Source organism: Myxine glutinosa, chromosome 14, assembly GCF_964187855.1.
Source record: "Myxine glutinosa chromosome 14, kmMyxGlut1.1, whole genome shotgun sequence".
Classification (NCBI taxonomy): Eukaryota; Metazoa; Chordata; class Myxini; order Myxiniformes; family Myxinidae; genus Myxine; species Myxine glutinosa.
The window spans coordinates 22,725,295-22,742,697 of NC_136274.1; the positions used below are offsets into that span (position 1 = coordinate 22,725,295).

At 43.2% G+C, this 17,403-nt stretch overlaps 1 protein-coding gene across 1 annotated transcript in view; it reads right to left on the reverse strand.

Annotated features, from left to right (window-relative positions):
- Positions 1–17,403, reverse strand: part of LOC137439482 (uncharacterized) — a 52,126-nt gene that overhangs the window by 30,853 nt on the left and 3,870 nt on the right. Inside the window, exons 3-4 of the mRNA XM_068135258.2 lie at positions 13,855–13,938; positions 6,713–6,784 (exon numbers count right to left, since the gene is read on the reverse strand). Coding sequence (XP_067991359.2) covers positions 6,713–6,784; positions 13,855–13,938 — 156 coding nt within the window. The remainder of the gene's footprint in view (positions 1–6,712; positions 6,785–13,854; positions 13,939–17,403) is intronic.

A 17,403-nucleotide genomic window follows, 5' to 3' on the forward strand; every position in this document is an offset into this window, starting at 1 on the left:
TATATTGCGTGCACTTTTGCGCCCTTACCACCTTACTCACTTGTTTCTTCTTTTGTCTCCCACCTCCGAGGATCTGGCTTTGGGGTAGAGAGAGAGGAGAGAGAGGTGCTGGCTACGCAGTTGTGGGCCTGCACTTTCGCTGTTGGCTGCCTGGATCGATACACCATATGGACCGCAATGTTTGTGGCCACCCACAATGGACCGCAGTTCGTTTGCGGCCAAGCACCACCCGGGGATGGACCTATGGGTCAACGTGGCACCTATGCCATACAGGTGAACCACTTATAGTTAACACCACCAAGTGCACCACAAGAAGAGCAAGAGACACCTGCAGGGTTAGGGGTTGTCGAATTTATTTTTATTCCAATGAACAATGGTGACTGCACCGATTGGTGGTGGGGTGGTGCTTTTGATGCTCGGGAAGGGTGCTCTGCACGTTATTAAAGGCCGTCGGCCACAGAGCACTCGTGGGTTGGTGTATCGATGCTGGCAAGCGCGCTCTCTCTATGCATAACATCTGCATGTGTTCCTCCAAAAACAGGTCCTGGATCGTAGTGTAAATAGCAGCATAGTCTTGTAAATAATGCTCCCTACCGGCTGTATGTTTAGTTTGAGAATTCTTTCCGGATTCGGTTATCCTGTGGGTGTGTTTCTGTGAGGAGAAGGGTGCAACGTCGCAGGGGGACATATTTACTCATTTGTGAATATCTGTAAAACTGTCGCACTCAGGGTAGAGTTAATAGTAGAGGGAACTACATTGCGTGCCACACTAAAGTAGGTAAAAATTTATCGGGTCGGGACGCCCCGAGGGTAGAGAAGGGTGCAATGTTGCGAATATGGAATTTGGCCTCCATATCCGCTTGTAAATATTCCCCTATTTTCTCCAATACTCCCCAACTTTCCCCAGTCCCCCATTCCCTAGTCCCATTGCATGTAAATAACAATCAGTAGAGCCGACCTTCCCCTTATTCCCCCATTAAATGTCGTGCCCAGGTCCACCGCACCACACGTAGCCAACTTTCGGACATCTTCCTAGTTATTCTTAATCTATGTCAGTTAAGGCCTCGTTTCCATTAATTATGACTCTTCGTTGCACCAGAATGTGATTATATGGCATCAGTAGTGAGTTTAGGACCTTTCCCATACCTCCTCCCATCTTCTTCCCCAAACAACAACAATAACAACAACTACAACAACAATTACAACAACAACAGAAGAGATGGCGGCGGAGCGGGGGAGGATGCGTCCTCACACCGGCTCGATTAGCTCCAGACCATGCGCTCCACGGGGTTACCCCGAAGGGGCTGGCTGTCAGCTCCTCGTCAGGGGCGGAGCCAGTAACCCCCCCCGCACGCACCCAATGAGAAGCAACGTGCCGATTCCACGAGGCGGAGCTAACGAGCCGAGGGCGTGTCACTCCCCGCCGGATATACGCAGCCGCTTGCCGGACGTGACGAGAGATGCGCCCCCAGCCTGGAGAGAGAAGTCGCCACCCCTCGAGCGCTGCAATACCTCCACCGCATCTCTTGAACTGGACCGTACGTGATCCTGCCCTGAGCACAGGTGCACCTGGAGCGATCGCTACCCGCTTTCCTGGCCATCAAACCCCGTGTGAGTGAGCCTTGTCCCGCGTTTACCTGTCGTCTGTCCGGGGATAATATAAGTGTGTTTAAGTGCCCACCTTCCTATGTTTCCCTCTTGTCCCTGTAATCTAAACCTTCCGCAATTGTAATAACAACCTTTGAGAACCGTATCCCTGGTGTCGTGTCGTATTAATTCCAGCCGTGTGTCTTCTTTTTCCTTCATTGGTCTAGCATAGCGCGACTAGTCAACCCCGGGTGCAATCGGGGTAACTTGTGCAGACGTGGTCATACCATAAAACCGCTCGGGAAATAACATCCAAGCCACGTCTGTAACAGTATGTTGGGAAGTTGTGTAAAAACCGAAAGCACAGTGTATGGAATATGTAGATAGTCCCTAACAAGTTGTCAAAATAGTGTTACATTGCTGCACTGCTGCAGCCAGAATCAAGACCATCTCCAGCTATTTGGAGCGACTCAGCTGAGGTCAAAGTCGTCTGTCCTGTTTTCCAACAGTCGACGCCTGCAGGCAATGGATGATACCCATCCTTGGCCGCACCACAAGGCAGCAGAACAACCCTGTTGTGGTATTGTGCAAGCAATGAATCACTGCGGTTTGCTGCCAATGTTAACTATTGCCGTATAATAAATGTTCAGGTAATGACGATCCAAGCTGTGACGGGTAGCACTAGTTCAGCCACGTTGAGTACTGTAGTCAGCCGGAATTAAAGAATACTTGTCATACACATTTCATCGAAAGAAGAAACGCCTATAAAAAAAAAACATAGGGGCAATACCCCTGGCACTCACCTGGTAGAATAAAAACGGACTAAAGGTATTTTAAACCAATTTCAATGCTTGCTAGAAGACAGGGCAGCATGTAGAATCATGCCAACATAATTATAAAACTTTAAATAAACAAACAAAAAAATACCTATTTTGGGGAGCAACTCACCCCCTCCCCCCTCCCACCCCGTGTACCTCCTCAGACCCCAATTTTTCCAAACCCTTGAACAAACATTGGTACATCAACAGATGATGAAGGTTGTGGTGACGTTTCATCAAAATTGTGTGTGTAGGTTCTGAGAAAAAAAGCAAATACCTATTTTAGGGGGCAAGCGCCCCCCAACCCACCCGTAGACCACCTTAGCCCCCAATTTTTTTAATGCCAGGAACAAACTTTTGTTCAACACAGGTGATTGAGGTTGTGGTCAAGTTTCATCAGAATTGCATTGTAGTTTCTGAGAAGAAAGCAAATACCTATTTTGAGGGGCAACCCCCCCCCCCCATCGACCCCAATAGGGGCAGATTTTTTTTTAATGCCGTGAACAAACTTTGGTACATCATGGGTGGTGAAGGTTGTGCTTAGGTTTCATCGAAATAGTGTGTGTCGTTTCAGAGGAAAAAGCAAATTCCTATTTTGGGGGGTCAAACCTGGATCCACTTTGAACCCCGGTAAACCCCCTTAGATCCCGATCATTTTAATGCCGTGAACAAACTTTAGTCACAACACAACAAATATCATTTGTGCCAAATTTGGTCGCAATCCCATCAGCGGTTTCGGAGAAGAAGTTTCAAGTGTTTACGGACTGACTGACGGACTGACGGGCGGATGGACTGACGGACTAAACTTAGTTCCAGGTGAGCTAACAAGAAGAAAAAAACAAAATGTCATAGCCCCCGTGGTTTTGGTAATTTTGCTGTATGGAGTTAAAGGCCATAAGTCGGCCATCTGTCGTTGGATTACAAAACAAAATATTCTGCATATGTACACTCATGTATTGTCTTTGTGCCAAGTTTGAACGAAAGCAGTCCATGCATGTCGAGAAATTGTTGGAGACACATTTAAGTAACAAAATGGCCGCCAGTCGGCCATATTGGATCTGACCTCGAAAATAATGGCGTGCATATGTAACCCATCATTCATTATCTGTGTGCCAAGTTTGAACAACATCGGTAAATGCATGTCCATTAAATGGTTCAAGACATGGTCAATATTGGGGTTTTTTTACAACTAAAATGGCCACCAGTCTACCACAGTCAGCTATCTTTGATCAGATCGCAAAATAAAGTGAGGTGCACGTGTACGCCATCATGTACGATTTGCTTCTGCCAAGTTTGAACAAAATTGGTCCATGCATGTCCAAGAAATGGATGGGGCACATGTCTAAGTAACAAAATGACCGCCAGTCAGCCATATTGGATCTGATCTCTAAACAAAATAATGTGCATGTGTAAGTCATCATTAAATATTGGTGTGCCAATTTTGAACAACATCGGTACATGCATGTCCGAGAAATGATTGAGGACGTGTTCAATATCAAGTTTTTTACAACTAAAATGGCCGCCAGTCAGTCATCCTTGATCGCATCCCGAAACAAAATGATGTGCATATGTATACCGTTCGTCCTCTGTTGTCTTTTTGCCAAGTATGAACAAAGTCAGTCTATACATCTCTGAGATATTGTTGCGGACAGATGGACGGACGGACGGACGAGACCTAATCCATGAGCCCCCGTTTTGGACGAAGCCCAACGGGGGCTAAAAAACTAGTGGGTTCGTAGAACACCTTATACGTCGTGCAGTCCTGAGAAAAAGGACATGGGAAGAGCTACCCCCTCCCTTTTTATTTGGATGAAATTAGCTCAAGCGTTGCATCGCTGTGTGATGACATTTTGTCCGAATCTCAATGTTGCCCCACCCTGAGCACGAGCGGAAGATTTGATTGGTCGAGATGGTGTAAATTTTTGCCAAAGTACTGCTAAAGTACTGGTTTTTGGAAGAGCAAACAAGGCGATTTGTGTTCTGCAGTATTCAAAATATACAATTCAATTGAAAGAAGTAAAGTTTTAGAGGCCGTAGAAACGAAAGAAAAAAAAACATTGAATCGAAAGTTTACCGCCGTTGATGCATTTGGGATACACAATCTTTTACACCACCTTATTTAACACGTTAAATTGGTCATTCGTGCCTGTTGTTTGTGTCCTTTATGACGTCGCTAAAAACAGTAAGTTTCCTGTTTGAATTAATTTTGAATTTTGTTCAGACAGACAAATGGAATATAATGAGATAGGACAAGCTGAGTTGTATTTTTTAAAATAATAATGAGAACAAGCAATTCATGAGATAAGAAAACACGACAGCAGAAAGGGGAGCATGGTTGAAACAGCTGCCTGCTTGCAGACTGAAATTGACGTACAATATCATAATGAATTAACTACAACGGTACTAGGTAGAGTGAAAAAGATGGCATCATGTGAGTGGCATCATGTCATGGCATGAACAAATGATAAATAGATAAATTATATATAAAATGATATATAAATAAATAAATGATAAATAAATAAATAAATAAATCAATAAATGATAAAATGATAAATAAATGATACCATTACAACATAGTATCATGAAGATGACATCATGTGAGTGGCATCATGTGATGGCATGAACAAATGATAAATAGATAAATGATAAATTATAATTATATAAAATGATATATAAATCAATAAATGATAAAATGATAAATAAATGATACCATTACAACATAGCATCATGAAGATGACATCATGTGAGTGGCATCATGTCATGGCATGAACAAATGATAAATAGATAAATTATATATAAAATGATATATAAATAAATAAATGATAAATAAATAAATAAATAAATGATAAAATGATAAATAAATGATATCATTACAACATAGTATCATGAAGATGACATCATGTGAGTGGCATCATGTGATGGCATGAACAAATGATAAATAGATAAATTATATATAAAATGATATATAAATAAATAAATGATAAATAAATAAATAAATAAATAAATAAATGATAAAATGATAAATAAATGATATCATTACAACATAGTATCATGAAGATGACATCATGTGAGTGGCATCATGTGATGGCATGAACAAATGATAAATATACACAAAGAATTAAGTTAAGCACCCCCCCCGTTTTTTTACAACCTCGCACATTACAAGTTTGTTGTCGTCAAAACAGTGTAATATACCCATGATATTGCTATATTTTCTGGAGAAGTGATATTATGGTCACATAAAAACATAACAATCATGCCGTTTTCAATATTTTATTCTGAATAATTTAAGGTGAAATTTTTTGGGAATTTTAGGCATATTTTCACCTCAATTTAAGTATGGAGCTATAGGTCCATCACGGACAGTGTGGATGACGTTTATGTTTTCTAACGTACAGTCATTGTTCTGAGAAGACCTCTAGCGATCTTTGCGTCAATAACGTGTGTAGGACCCACGTGATCGGATCACTGACTCAACCCTACGTCTCATAGACCCTGTAAGCCGTCGTATGCGTTGCTGTGGCAGGTTGTTCCATTCCCGATGTAATGCACGTTCCAATTCATCCAGATTGGCTATTGGAGGGACCATCTTCGCAACCTTAGAATATATGCCAATGTATACATATACACAAAGAATATATATTAGGGGGTGCTTAACTTAATTCTTTGTGTAGGGGTGCTTAACTTAATTCTTTGTGTATAGATAAATGATAAATTATAATTATATAAAATGATATATAAATCAATAAATGATAAAATGATAAATAAATGATACCATTACAACATAGCATCATGAAGATGACATCATGTGAGTGGCATAATGTGATGGCATGAACAAATGATAAATAGATAAATGATAAATTATATATAAAATGATATATAAATAAATAAATGATACATAAATAAATAAATAAATGAAAAAATGATAAATAAATGATACCATTACAACAAAGCATCATGACGATGGCATCATGTCAGTGCAATATGCAGATGGTGAGATCCAGCGTCATTTTAATCATTGCCTCGGTCTCTAAACTTCCCTTTATGACAATAATATGAAATCTCGGATTTTCAGTTTAATCTCGACATTATGATCCGTGATGTTAAAGCTTTTTTTTTCTTTTTGATTATTGGCACAAGCATGCCAGTGGCATCTCAAGCTAGCAAGGAGATGGTTTTTATCACATCATGAAGACCCTCAAGCAACAAGGTCATACAGTTCCAAGCGAGAGGTGACTCCTGGTACTTGCTTATGAATCGATGGATAACAGGGTGAAGATACAACACTTTACCTGGAATCACTTTACCTGGATTTGGGCCTGTCGTCGGTGTCAGGTGCAGCACTGCTCACGTTACTCTGTTTCTTCGCCATAACCACCCTGCAATAGCAACATCAATGAGCGTCCACAGAACACGCTCAAATAAAGCTGCCTATGTATTTTAAAATGTCAAGTAAACAAGCATTGCTGAATACCGAATACGCAAGTATCGAAATCATCAACAGATGTTTTGGATTTTTTTTTGTATACAGGATCGAGGCTCATGAAAGAGCTAACATTTATCACACACACAAAAAAAAATCAAACAGACACACAAAACATATACTAAGGGTAGAGGTAGACAAGATGGGGAGAGAAGGGGAAGCATACAAACACAACATTTGAGAGCAGGGACATCGGGAATGTGTGGGAGGGCTTGGGGGGAGGAGGCGTGGGAAGGGGGGGGAGGGGTGGGAGAAGTATAAAACACAAGGACACTGCAAGGAATTCCAGGAAGGAAGTTGGTATTTCGAAAAAGTGAATCTGGGGTGAAATTAGCGGGGGTAGAAAAGATCAAGGTTTTGGATGGGGGAAGATAAGAGATGGTGGTGAACAGCTGTTTTAAAGACCTGGAGGGAGGAGTGGGATTGAAGAGAGTGAGGGAGTTTGTTCCAGAGGTGGGAGAAAAGAGGAATGAAGGAGTGAAGGTGAGCAGAGAGTCTTGATTTTGGCAGTTTAACCAAAAGAGGGTTGCAGGCAGATCTTGTGCGACCTGCAGGAATATTTGGGGGACATAGCCCAGAGAGAGCTGGGGGAGCAAGGCCGGAGAGGAGTCGGTAGAAGACAGAAAGACCACCAACCTGCCTGCGGTGAGTAAGTGAAAGGCCCTCGGAGTTAGCTTCATCGTGGGAGATTCCAATGATTCTGAAAGCTTTGGTTTCAACAGTGTGAAGACGAGCTAGGTGTGAGGCAGGAGCACCGGCCCAGAGGGGAGAACAGTATTCCATTGAGCTGCGGATGAAAGCCTTGTATGTGGTGAGGAGCTCAGGTGTGCCAAGGAAGGACTTCGCACGACGGATGCCCAGTCGGCGACTGGCTTTGGAGGCCAGATGTGAAATGTGGTTTTCCCAGGAAAGATCATGGCAGATAGTGAGACCCAAAATCTTGAGTGACAGAACTTCTTCAAGAGGATTGTTGAGAATGTAGATGGGATAGTTTTTCCAGATGGTCTTTTTGGAGAGACAAGGTGAGAGTGTGAGATTTGTAAGGATTGAAAGACATGTTCCACTTGTTTGACCAGTTTGTGATATTGTCCAGGTCTGCAGAGAGTGAAGGGGCTGCAGCCTGCCGATCTGAGGGTTGAGATATGGAGCAGCAGAGAGTGGAGTCATTTGCAAAGAGATAGAGAGGATTTTCAAGAGAGTCAGAGCAATCATTAAATGAAGACCAGAAAAAGCACAGGGCCCAGAACACTGCCTTGGGGAACTCCAGCTTGAACAGGAAGGGGAGATGAGAGAACCCCATTCAGGGCCACATGTTGACTGCGACTAGAGAGGAAGTCCGCAAGCCAAGCGTGGAGATTTCCATGGATACCATAGGAGGAGAGTTTGGTGAGCAGAGCGGGGTGCCAGACCGTATTGAAGGCACGTGATATGTCAAGGGAGACAGCTCTAATTTCCTGTTTGGCATTGAGGACCTCCATCCATTGCTGAGACAGCAGAAGCAGCATGTCCAGAGTAGAGTGACCAGGTCTGAAACCAAATTGATGATCAGAGATCAAGCCATTGGAGAAGAGGAAGGATTTGATATCCGAAGCAATGATGGATGTGATAATTGGGAAAAGGCTGATTGGTCTGTAGTTGCAAGGATCTGTTTTTGCACCTTTTTTGTGTGAAGCGGTGATGTTGGCTGATTTCCAAGGTGATGGCAGATGACCTTGAGCAAAAGAGAGGGTGAAGAGAACAGAGAGAGGGTGTGAAAGAGCTACAGAGCAGGATTTTAGGACCCGTGGGCTGATGCCGTCAGGTCCAGTTGCAGAATCAGAGTCGAGGGTTGAGGAAAATTTTGTCAGGAGGAAAGGACACAGAGTCCAGATAAGTTGCTTGTAGTTGCTGTTCTATCAAAAATTTGTTTTACCGAAACAACCCTCACACCCTCCCACGTCAAGGCGTGTCTATGATTTACTGCCATAGCATTCCCCAAAATAAATAAATACATGATACATTTCATCCAATCCATTCAATCTGTAGTTACAATCTGGGATAATAGAGAGTTTCCTTCATTTATCTGGCTCGAGATTGTCTTTCTGGGAAAATTACAAATTCCTACCCTGACTGTCTCACCAACCTTAACTTGCGAGGCATAGGTGCTACACCACAAAACCTTTCAACATGTGTTGCGGGAGGGTATTGTTCCAAAGTTGACTGAAATAGGCTGGAACTAGATTATCCTGGTTGACAGTTAAAAACCGGGATGACAGTTTATGGGTGGGTCTGGATTCTAAACCAGGCTACGAGTGAGTGTGCAATAGGGTGGTCCAAAAAACATGGATCTCTCCGATTTTGATGCTCTACTGGATTATTGTTAGAAATGGTCTAAAACATTCACCCACCAAATATTTTCGCTCAATTCCATCTAGAAACTCATACACACTTCAATTGAAATATGGCGTTTTTCACCAAATTTGGCTAAATGAGAACAATCCAATAGCAACCCAGGTGGAAAAAGTACATGCACTATTGTACTAAGCCATTTTGTGGTTCATGACTTTTTGCATGCGCTTGCGCCTGTGAGTGTGAAATCATCATGGTCGAAACATGTTTGACAATGCTTGAAACATGTTTGAAACATGTTCATACATGTCTGACTCATGTTTCGACCATGAGGACTTCACAGGGGTATGTACCATCAATGACATTATTTAGGAAAAAAATATTTCTAAAGTCTTTGTAAGTCATTAAAATTGACCAAAATGACAAATGTATATGTTGAGTGTGTATGAGTTTATAGATGACTCAGATGCAAAATATTTTTTGGGTGAATGATCTCGACCATTTCTAACAATAATCCAATAGAGCATCAAAATCCAGATAAAAAAGTGATTTTTTTGCATTTTTGGACCACCCTAGTGTGCATACCTCGATACCATCCTGTTAGTCCCACTGCAACAATGGATGTACCTTAAAGCAAAGGTTGTTCGTGATGATGAAATAGATCACTAATATTGTTCAAACAGAGAAAGTGGGAATGACAGCCACCGAATGACAAAATAACATTAGCATACCCAGGTAGCAATGCATAACTTCCCATAAACCAACCTGCAAGTAGAACATGAAGGTTGGTTATGCAATGTGGCCGATACTTATACAGTGTTTGCTTATACGATCAAGCTAAACTCACCAAAAAGGTCACCGAATGTTTCAGATTCCACACTCCCTTCCTCAAGACCTCACATTCAGTAATCCTTTTGAACCAGAGCATGAAATCCTACCTTGAGGGCGTACACATATTACAAATGCACCCATGGGGTAAAGGGTGGGGATGGAAGGTTTGGGTGTTTGAAAAGAAATTGAGAAAAGAAAGAAGTAAAGTATAAAGAAAGGATATGTAGAAAGAATGAATTGTGAAGGAATGAGGGGAAGGGTTAATTAAAGTCAATTTTGCATATGTAAATGTCACCTGGATTATTGGCCAGAGATGTTATAGCTATATTTATTAGATTGGGTTACTAGCCAATTGCTAATAAGGTACCTCCATCGAGCATCTTCCTGAGATAATACTTGTAGATACGAAATAATGCCAAGTACAAGTTCAAACCTGTGTGTACAAGTTCAAACCTGTGTGTACAAGTTCAAACCTGTGTGTACAAGTTCAAACCTGTGTGTCCACGTTCAAACCTGTGTGGACAAGTTCAAACCTGTGTGTACAAGTTCAAACCTGTGTGTACAAGTTAAAACCTGTGTGTACAAGTTCAAACCTGTGTGTACAAGTTCAAATCTGTGTGTACAAGTTCAAACCTGTGTGTACAAGTTCAAACCTGTGTGTCCAAGTTCAAACCTGTGTGTCCAAGTTCAAACCTGTGTGTCCAAGTTCAAACCTGTGTGTACAAGTTCAAACCTGTGTGTACAAGTTCAAACCTGTGTGTACAAGTTCAAACCTGTGTGTACAAGTTCAAATCTGTGTGTACAAGTTCAAACCTGTGTGTCCAAGTTCAAACCTGTGTGTCCAAGTTCAAACCTGTGTGTACAAGTTCAAACCTGTGTGTACAAGTTCAAACCTGTGTGTACAAGTTCAAACCTGTGTGTACAAGTTCAAACCTGTGTGTACAACTTCAAACCTGTGTGTACAAGTTCAAATCTGTGTGTACAAGTTCAAACCTGTATGTACAAGTTCAAACCTGTGTGTCCAAGTTCAAACCTGTGTGTACAAGTTCAAACCTGTGTGTCCAAGTTCAAACCTGTGTGGACAAGTTCAAACCTGTGTGTACAAGTTCAAACCTGTGTGTACAAGTTCAAACCTGTGTGTACAAGTTCAAACCTGTGTGTACAAGTTCAAACCATAAATGAATTATTATTATTAAACCTGTGTGTACAAGTTCAAACCTGTGTGTACAAGTTCAAACCTGTGTGTACAAGTTCAAACCTGTGTGTACAAGTTCAAACCTGTGTGTACAAGTTCAAATCTGTGTGTACAAGTTCAAACCTGTGTGTCCAAGTTCAAACCTGTGTGTCCAAGTTCAAACCTGTGTGTACAAGTTCAAACCTGTGTGTACAAGTTCAAACCTGTGTGTACAAGTTCAAATCTGTGTGTACAAGTTCAAACCTGTGTGTCCAAGTTCAAACCTGTGTGTCCAAGTTCAAACCTGTGTGTACAAGTTCAAACCTGTGTGTACAAGTTCAAACCTGTGTGTACAAGTTCAAACCTGTGTGTACAAGTTCAAATCTGTGTGTACAACTTCAAACCTGTGTGTACAAGTTCAAATCTGTGTGTACAAGTTCAAACCTGTATGTACAAGTTCAAACCTGTGTGTCCAAGTTCAAACCTGTGTGTACAAGTTCAAACCTGTGTGTTGTTACATATTTATGTGAATGTATGTGAATTACTATTCAGGGCTTTGCTTATCAATGTGTCGTCGATTAAAGGTTGTTGTGATTAAAGGGTCAGGAGCCCTTCTGAGAAAAAGGAGACCGGAAACGGAAGAAGAAAAGACACGAGGTCCGGGAGACGCGACGAGTTTTTCTTCCTCGCCAAGCTCGGACGCGAGCGGTATCGATTGAGCAACGTAAGAGAATCGGCGTTTAAAAGCCCGTCTGGCGAGAGGAGTTACCGGGACGTGTAACTACCCTTTGACACGTCAAGTCACTGTGGGTTCGTGCACGAAACCAAGCAGCTGGCACAGTTCGCCTCACCGTCTACAAGGCCGCTTACGGGTCGCACCTTGGGCCGCGCGCGCTGGGCAAGCCGCGTGTTGCTTTGCCTGCTTTACTTTACCCGCTTTGCTTGGCCAGGAGGTGCGCGCTACAGCCGTGGTTCCCGGTACGGGACGTGCCCGGGGAAAGCACGTCAGGAAGGGTCCGTTCAACCGCCCACGTGCGGAGATCGAACTACAGGAGTACGGAGACATTGAGAGAGACATTGACCATGGAGGGAGTCGGGAGTGGGGCTCACGTGAGGATTGTATAAGATGGCCATCTTAGAGTTAATGTAGATGAGTTTACATCTTTGTACTATTGATTGCTGATTGTTGATGGTTGATTGCTTGGGGAATATATCATTGATTATTCCGGATCCTTGGTGTGGGGTTTTTTTTCTTGGTTGGAATTAATATTGATTGCGTTACGAAAGCGCAGAAATAATAGATCTTTCTGGCGGAGTTCCTCTCACGGTCCGGGGGTCACCGAGACCAGGTCGTCACCGGGAGGACCACATAACAGTGTCCAAGTTCAAACCTGTGTGTCCAAGTTCAAACCTGTGTGTCCAAGTTCAAACCTGTGTGTACAAGTTCAAACCTGTGTGTACAAGTTCAAACCTGTGTGTCCAAGTTCAAACCTGTGTGTCCAAGTTCAAACCTGTGTGTCCAAGTTCAAACCTGTGTGTCCAAGTTCAAACCTGTGTGTCCAAGTTCAAACCTGTGTGTCCAAGTTCAAACCTGTGTGTCCAAGTTCAAACCTGTGTGTCCAAGTTCAAACCTGTGTGTCCAAGTTCAAACCTGTGTGTCCAAGTTCAAACCTGTGTGTCCAAGTTCAAACCTGTGTGTCCAAGTTCAAACCTGTGTGTCCAAGTTCAAACCTGTGTGTCCAAGTTCAAACCTGTGTGTCCAAGTTCAAACCTGTGTGTCCAAGTTCAAACCTGTGTGTCCAAGTTCAAACCTGTGTGTCCAAGTTCAAACCTGTGTGTCCAAGTTCAAACCTGTGTGTCCAAGTTCAAACCTGTGTGTCCAAGTTCAAACCTGTGTGTCCAAGTTCAAACCTGTGTGTCCAAGTTCAAACCTGTGTGTACAAGTTCAAACCTGTGTGTACAAGTTCAAACCTGTGTGTACAAGTTCAAACCTGTGTGTACAAGTTCAAACCTGTGTGTACAAGTTCAAACCTGTGTGTACAAGTTCAAACCTGTGTGTACAAGTTCAAACCTGTGTGTACAAGTTCAAACCTGTGTGTACAAGTTCAAACCTGTGTGTACACGTTCAAACCTGTGTGTATAAGTTCGAACCCTTCCTCTTTTTTCCCCCACCTGTAGAACCAACTTCCACATTCTCTTCAATCTCATTCTTCCCTCCAGGTCTTCAAGACAGCTGTTCACCACCATCTCAGATCATTTCCCATTCAAAACCATGATCTTCTCTACCCTCGTTACCCCACCTACATCCCCTTCCACCCCAATCCCTCCTTCTTCCAAATGTCCTGTTTTCCCTCCTGAGGGTTTTCTTCTGTATCCATCTTGTCCACCCCATGCATCCTCTCCTGCTCCCCATTCCTCCCCACATCCATCGTTTCTCCAAGTTCCCTCAATATTGCTCTTAAACTCTGCTGTTGGTGTTCCCCTCTCGCTACTGTTCCTTTTGTCCTGTTACATCCTGATTCGTTCAGTGTACTGGCACTTCCATGAGCCTCGACTATGTATAGAAAAAAAAAATCAGCTTTGATTACAATGTGCAACCTCATCTTGCCCCATCATCATGGTACTGTGCTTACTCTTCTGTGGAGTTAACGGGCGATGAAGGGTGTTCACGATGACCAGCACCCGGTACATCCGGGTCTTGGCAACCATACTTGGGACTGGATAGTGGGGTTGAGCAAAGAAAAAGAGGAAAAAACAAAACACCACATTAGTGAAATTAATGACAAACGATACAAGTGATTAAAACTGCAGGATAGAATATCTAAGTTCTGTGTGCAATATGGTGGGACAGAACTCTATACATAGTGCATTCAAAAGTATTCAGACCCCTTCACTTTTTTCACATTTTGTTATGTTGCAGCCTTTTGCTGAAATGGTTTAAATTCATTTCTTCCCTCATCAATCCACACTCAATACCCCATAATGACAAAGAGAAAACAGGATTTTAGAAAGTTTTGCAAATTTATTAAAAAGAAAAAACTGAAATATCACATCTATATAAGTATTCAGACCCTTTGCTACGACACTTGAAATTTAGCTCAGGTGCCTCCCATTTATCTTGATCATCTTTGAGATGTTTCTACACCTTGATTGGAGTCCACCTGTGGTAAATTCAATTGATTGGACATGATTTGGAAAGGCACACACCTGTCCATATAAGGTCTCACAGCTGACAATGCATATCAGAGCAAAATCCAAGCCATGAGGTCGAAGGAACTGCCTGCAGAGCTCAGAGACAGGATTGTGTCGAAGCACAGATCTGGGGAAGCCGACAAAAAAATCTCTGCTGCATTGAAGGTTCCCAAGAGCACAGTGGCCTCCATAATTCTTAAATGGAAGAAGTTTGGAACAACCAGGACTCTTCCTAGAGCTGGCCGCCCGCCCAAACTGAGCAATCGGGGGAGAAGGGCCTTGGTGAGAGAGGTGACCAAGAACCTGATGGTCACTCTGGCTGAACTCCAGAGATCCTGTTCCGGAGATCTCCGGAGATCCTCCGGAGATCCTGAGATGGGAGAAACTTCCAGAAGGACAACCATCACTGCAACACCCTGCCGATCTGGGCTTTATGGCAGAGTGGCCAGACGGAAGCCTCTCCTCAGTGAAAGACACGATTGCTCAAAAATTTAAACGATTTCAGCATAAGGCTGCAACATAACAAAATGTGAAAAATGTGAAGGGGTCTGAATACTTTCTGAATGCACTGTATAATATATATATATCTATCACACACACACACACACACACACACACACACACACACACACACACACACACACACACAAACACTCTTGCACCATACTCTTCAGAGTGTCAGTGCTGCCGAAAAAGCTTCCCAAGCAAGGGTTATACTGGGTGGTTTGCCATTACCTTTCCAGCAGTAGTGAAGGCAAAAACTTGTAATTTGTTCAGGGTGTCGCGAGAGCTCGCTTGCTCTTTGCGAAAGACACCATGGGGATCTTTAACGTCCACTAACTAATGCTAGCAGATTGGACACCCAGTTTGAGGTCCATCCGAGGGATGTCACACACATCGATGAATCGCCTGTGAAGCACAGGGTGACGGTTTGTAGCTGGGTTGGGATTCAAACCCAGGCTGGATACGTAAGAGGCGAGTGTGCGTACCTGTAGGCCACCCTGTTAGCCCAGGACAGTGTGCGTACCTGTAGGCCACCCTGTTAGCCCAGGACAGTGTGCGTACCATGGCGTCCTTCGGATGAGGACGTAAAGGCACATTTAGGTTGAGAATGGAAAAGACCTTATGGCATCTTGCAAATAAAAAGAAGAGGAGGACAAAGTGTGCCGATACCCGGCCAAATTTCGCACCTGTGTTTTTAATTCTTTTTTATAACAAGTACCATCTGCAGTATGTAGGAATTTTTGGGAGTGCCTCATGAGGTAACATTCCGATACATATGAATGAGTACAATTAGAAAGAGAGGAAAAAAATGAAAGTTTCTATACCTCGGCTTCTATATATCATCAAAGCATTCCTACAAAATCGTCTCTTCCCCAGTATCTTAACTTGGTTTATCACCAATAGAAGAACAACTGACAATAGTCACATTAGACCTTGAAGCAGAGATAAGGAATGTCAAAAACAAACAACAGAACACTCAGGAATGCAGGAGCTGTTTTTCAAAGTTGTGGTTTCAAATCTTCAGGAAAAACAAGTTCGATATTAGCAATGAAATCTCGAATTACATGTTATACAAGGTCACGGTACACAGGACCATAGGATGTGGGCAGAAAATGTAGTTCACCGAGGTATGGTTGGGTGATTGTATATCTGCGTTGTGACTGCCATGTTGTGATGTTGTGTTGTGATGGTGTGAGAGTCTCGTCAAACAGGGAATGGGGTGTCAGTGTTTTTTTCTTTGTTTTTTTTTTGTATGCAGAATCGAGGCTCATGTAAGAGCTAACACATTGAACATGAAAACATGCACAAACACATAAAACATACAATGAAGGCAGCGGGAGACAAGAGGGGGAGAGAGGGAAGCACACAAGAACAACAACAGTAGAGAACAGGGACGTCGGGAGATCAGTGGAAGAAGGAAGGCTGGGAGAGAAGGGAGGCGTACACGGTATAAAGCAAATTAACACTTCTAGGAATTTCAGGAAAAAAGTTGGGGACTGAAAGAGGCGGATTTAGGGTGTTTTATTGGGGGTAGAAAAGATCAAGGTTTTGGATGGGGGAAGATAAGAGATGGTGGTGAACAGCTGTTTTAAAGACCTGGAGGGAGGAGTGGGATTGAAGAGAGTGAGGGAGTTTGTTCCAGAGGTGGGAGAAAAGAGGAATGAAGGTGTGAAGGTGAGCAGAGAGTCTTGATTTTGGCAGTTTAACCAAAAGAGGGTTGCAGGCAGATCTTGTGCGACCTGCAGGAATATTTGGGGGACATAGCCCAGAGAGAGCAGGGGGAGCAAGGCCTGAGAGGAGTCGGTATAAGACGACGAGAGAGGAGAGAGGAGAGAGGAGAGAGGAGAGAGGGGAGAGAGAGAGAGAGAGAGGGAGGGAGAGAGAGGGAGAGAGAGGGAGAGAGAAGGAGGGAGAGAGAGGGAGAGAGAGAGAGGGAGAGAGACCAAAAAAAAAAACCCTCAGAATCAGCTTCATCGTGGGAGATTCCCATGATTCTGAATGCTATGGTTTCAACCGCGTGAAGCCGAGCTAGGTGTGAGGCAGGAGCACCGGCCCAGAGGGGAGAGTAGTATTCCATTGAACTGCGGATGAAAGCTTTATATATGGTGAGGAGCTCAGAAGTTCCCAGAAACAACTTTACACGACAGAGGATGCCCAGACGGTGACTGGCTTTGGAGGCCAGCTTGGAAATGTGGTTTTCCCAGGAAAGACCATGGCAGATAGTGAGACCCAAAAGTTTGAGTGACAGAACTTCTTCAAGAGGATTGTTCAGAAAGTAGATGGGAGGTTTGCCCAGGTGGTCTTTCCAGAGAGACAAAGTGAGAGTGTGAGATTTGTCAGGATTGAAAGACATGTTCCACTTGTTTGACCAGTTTGTGATGTTATCCAGGTCTGCAGAAAGTGAAGAGGCTACTGCCTGCCAATCTGAGGGTTGAGATACGGAGCGGCAGATCGTGGAGTCATCAGCAAAGAGATAGAGAGGATTT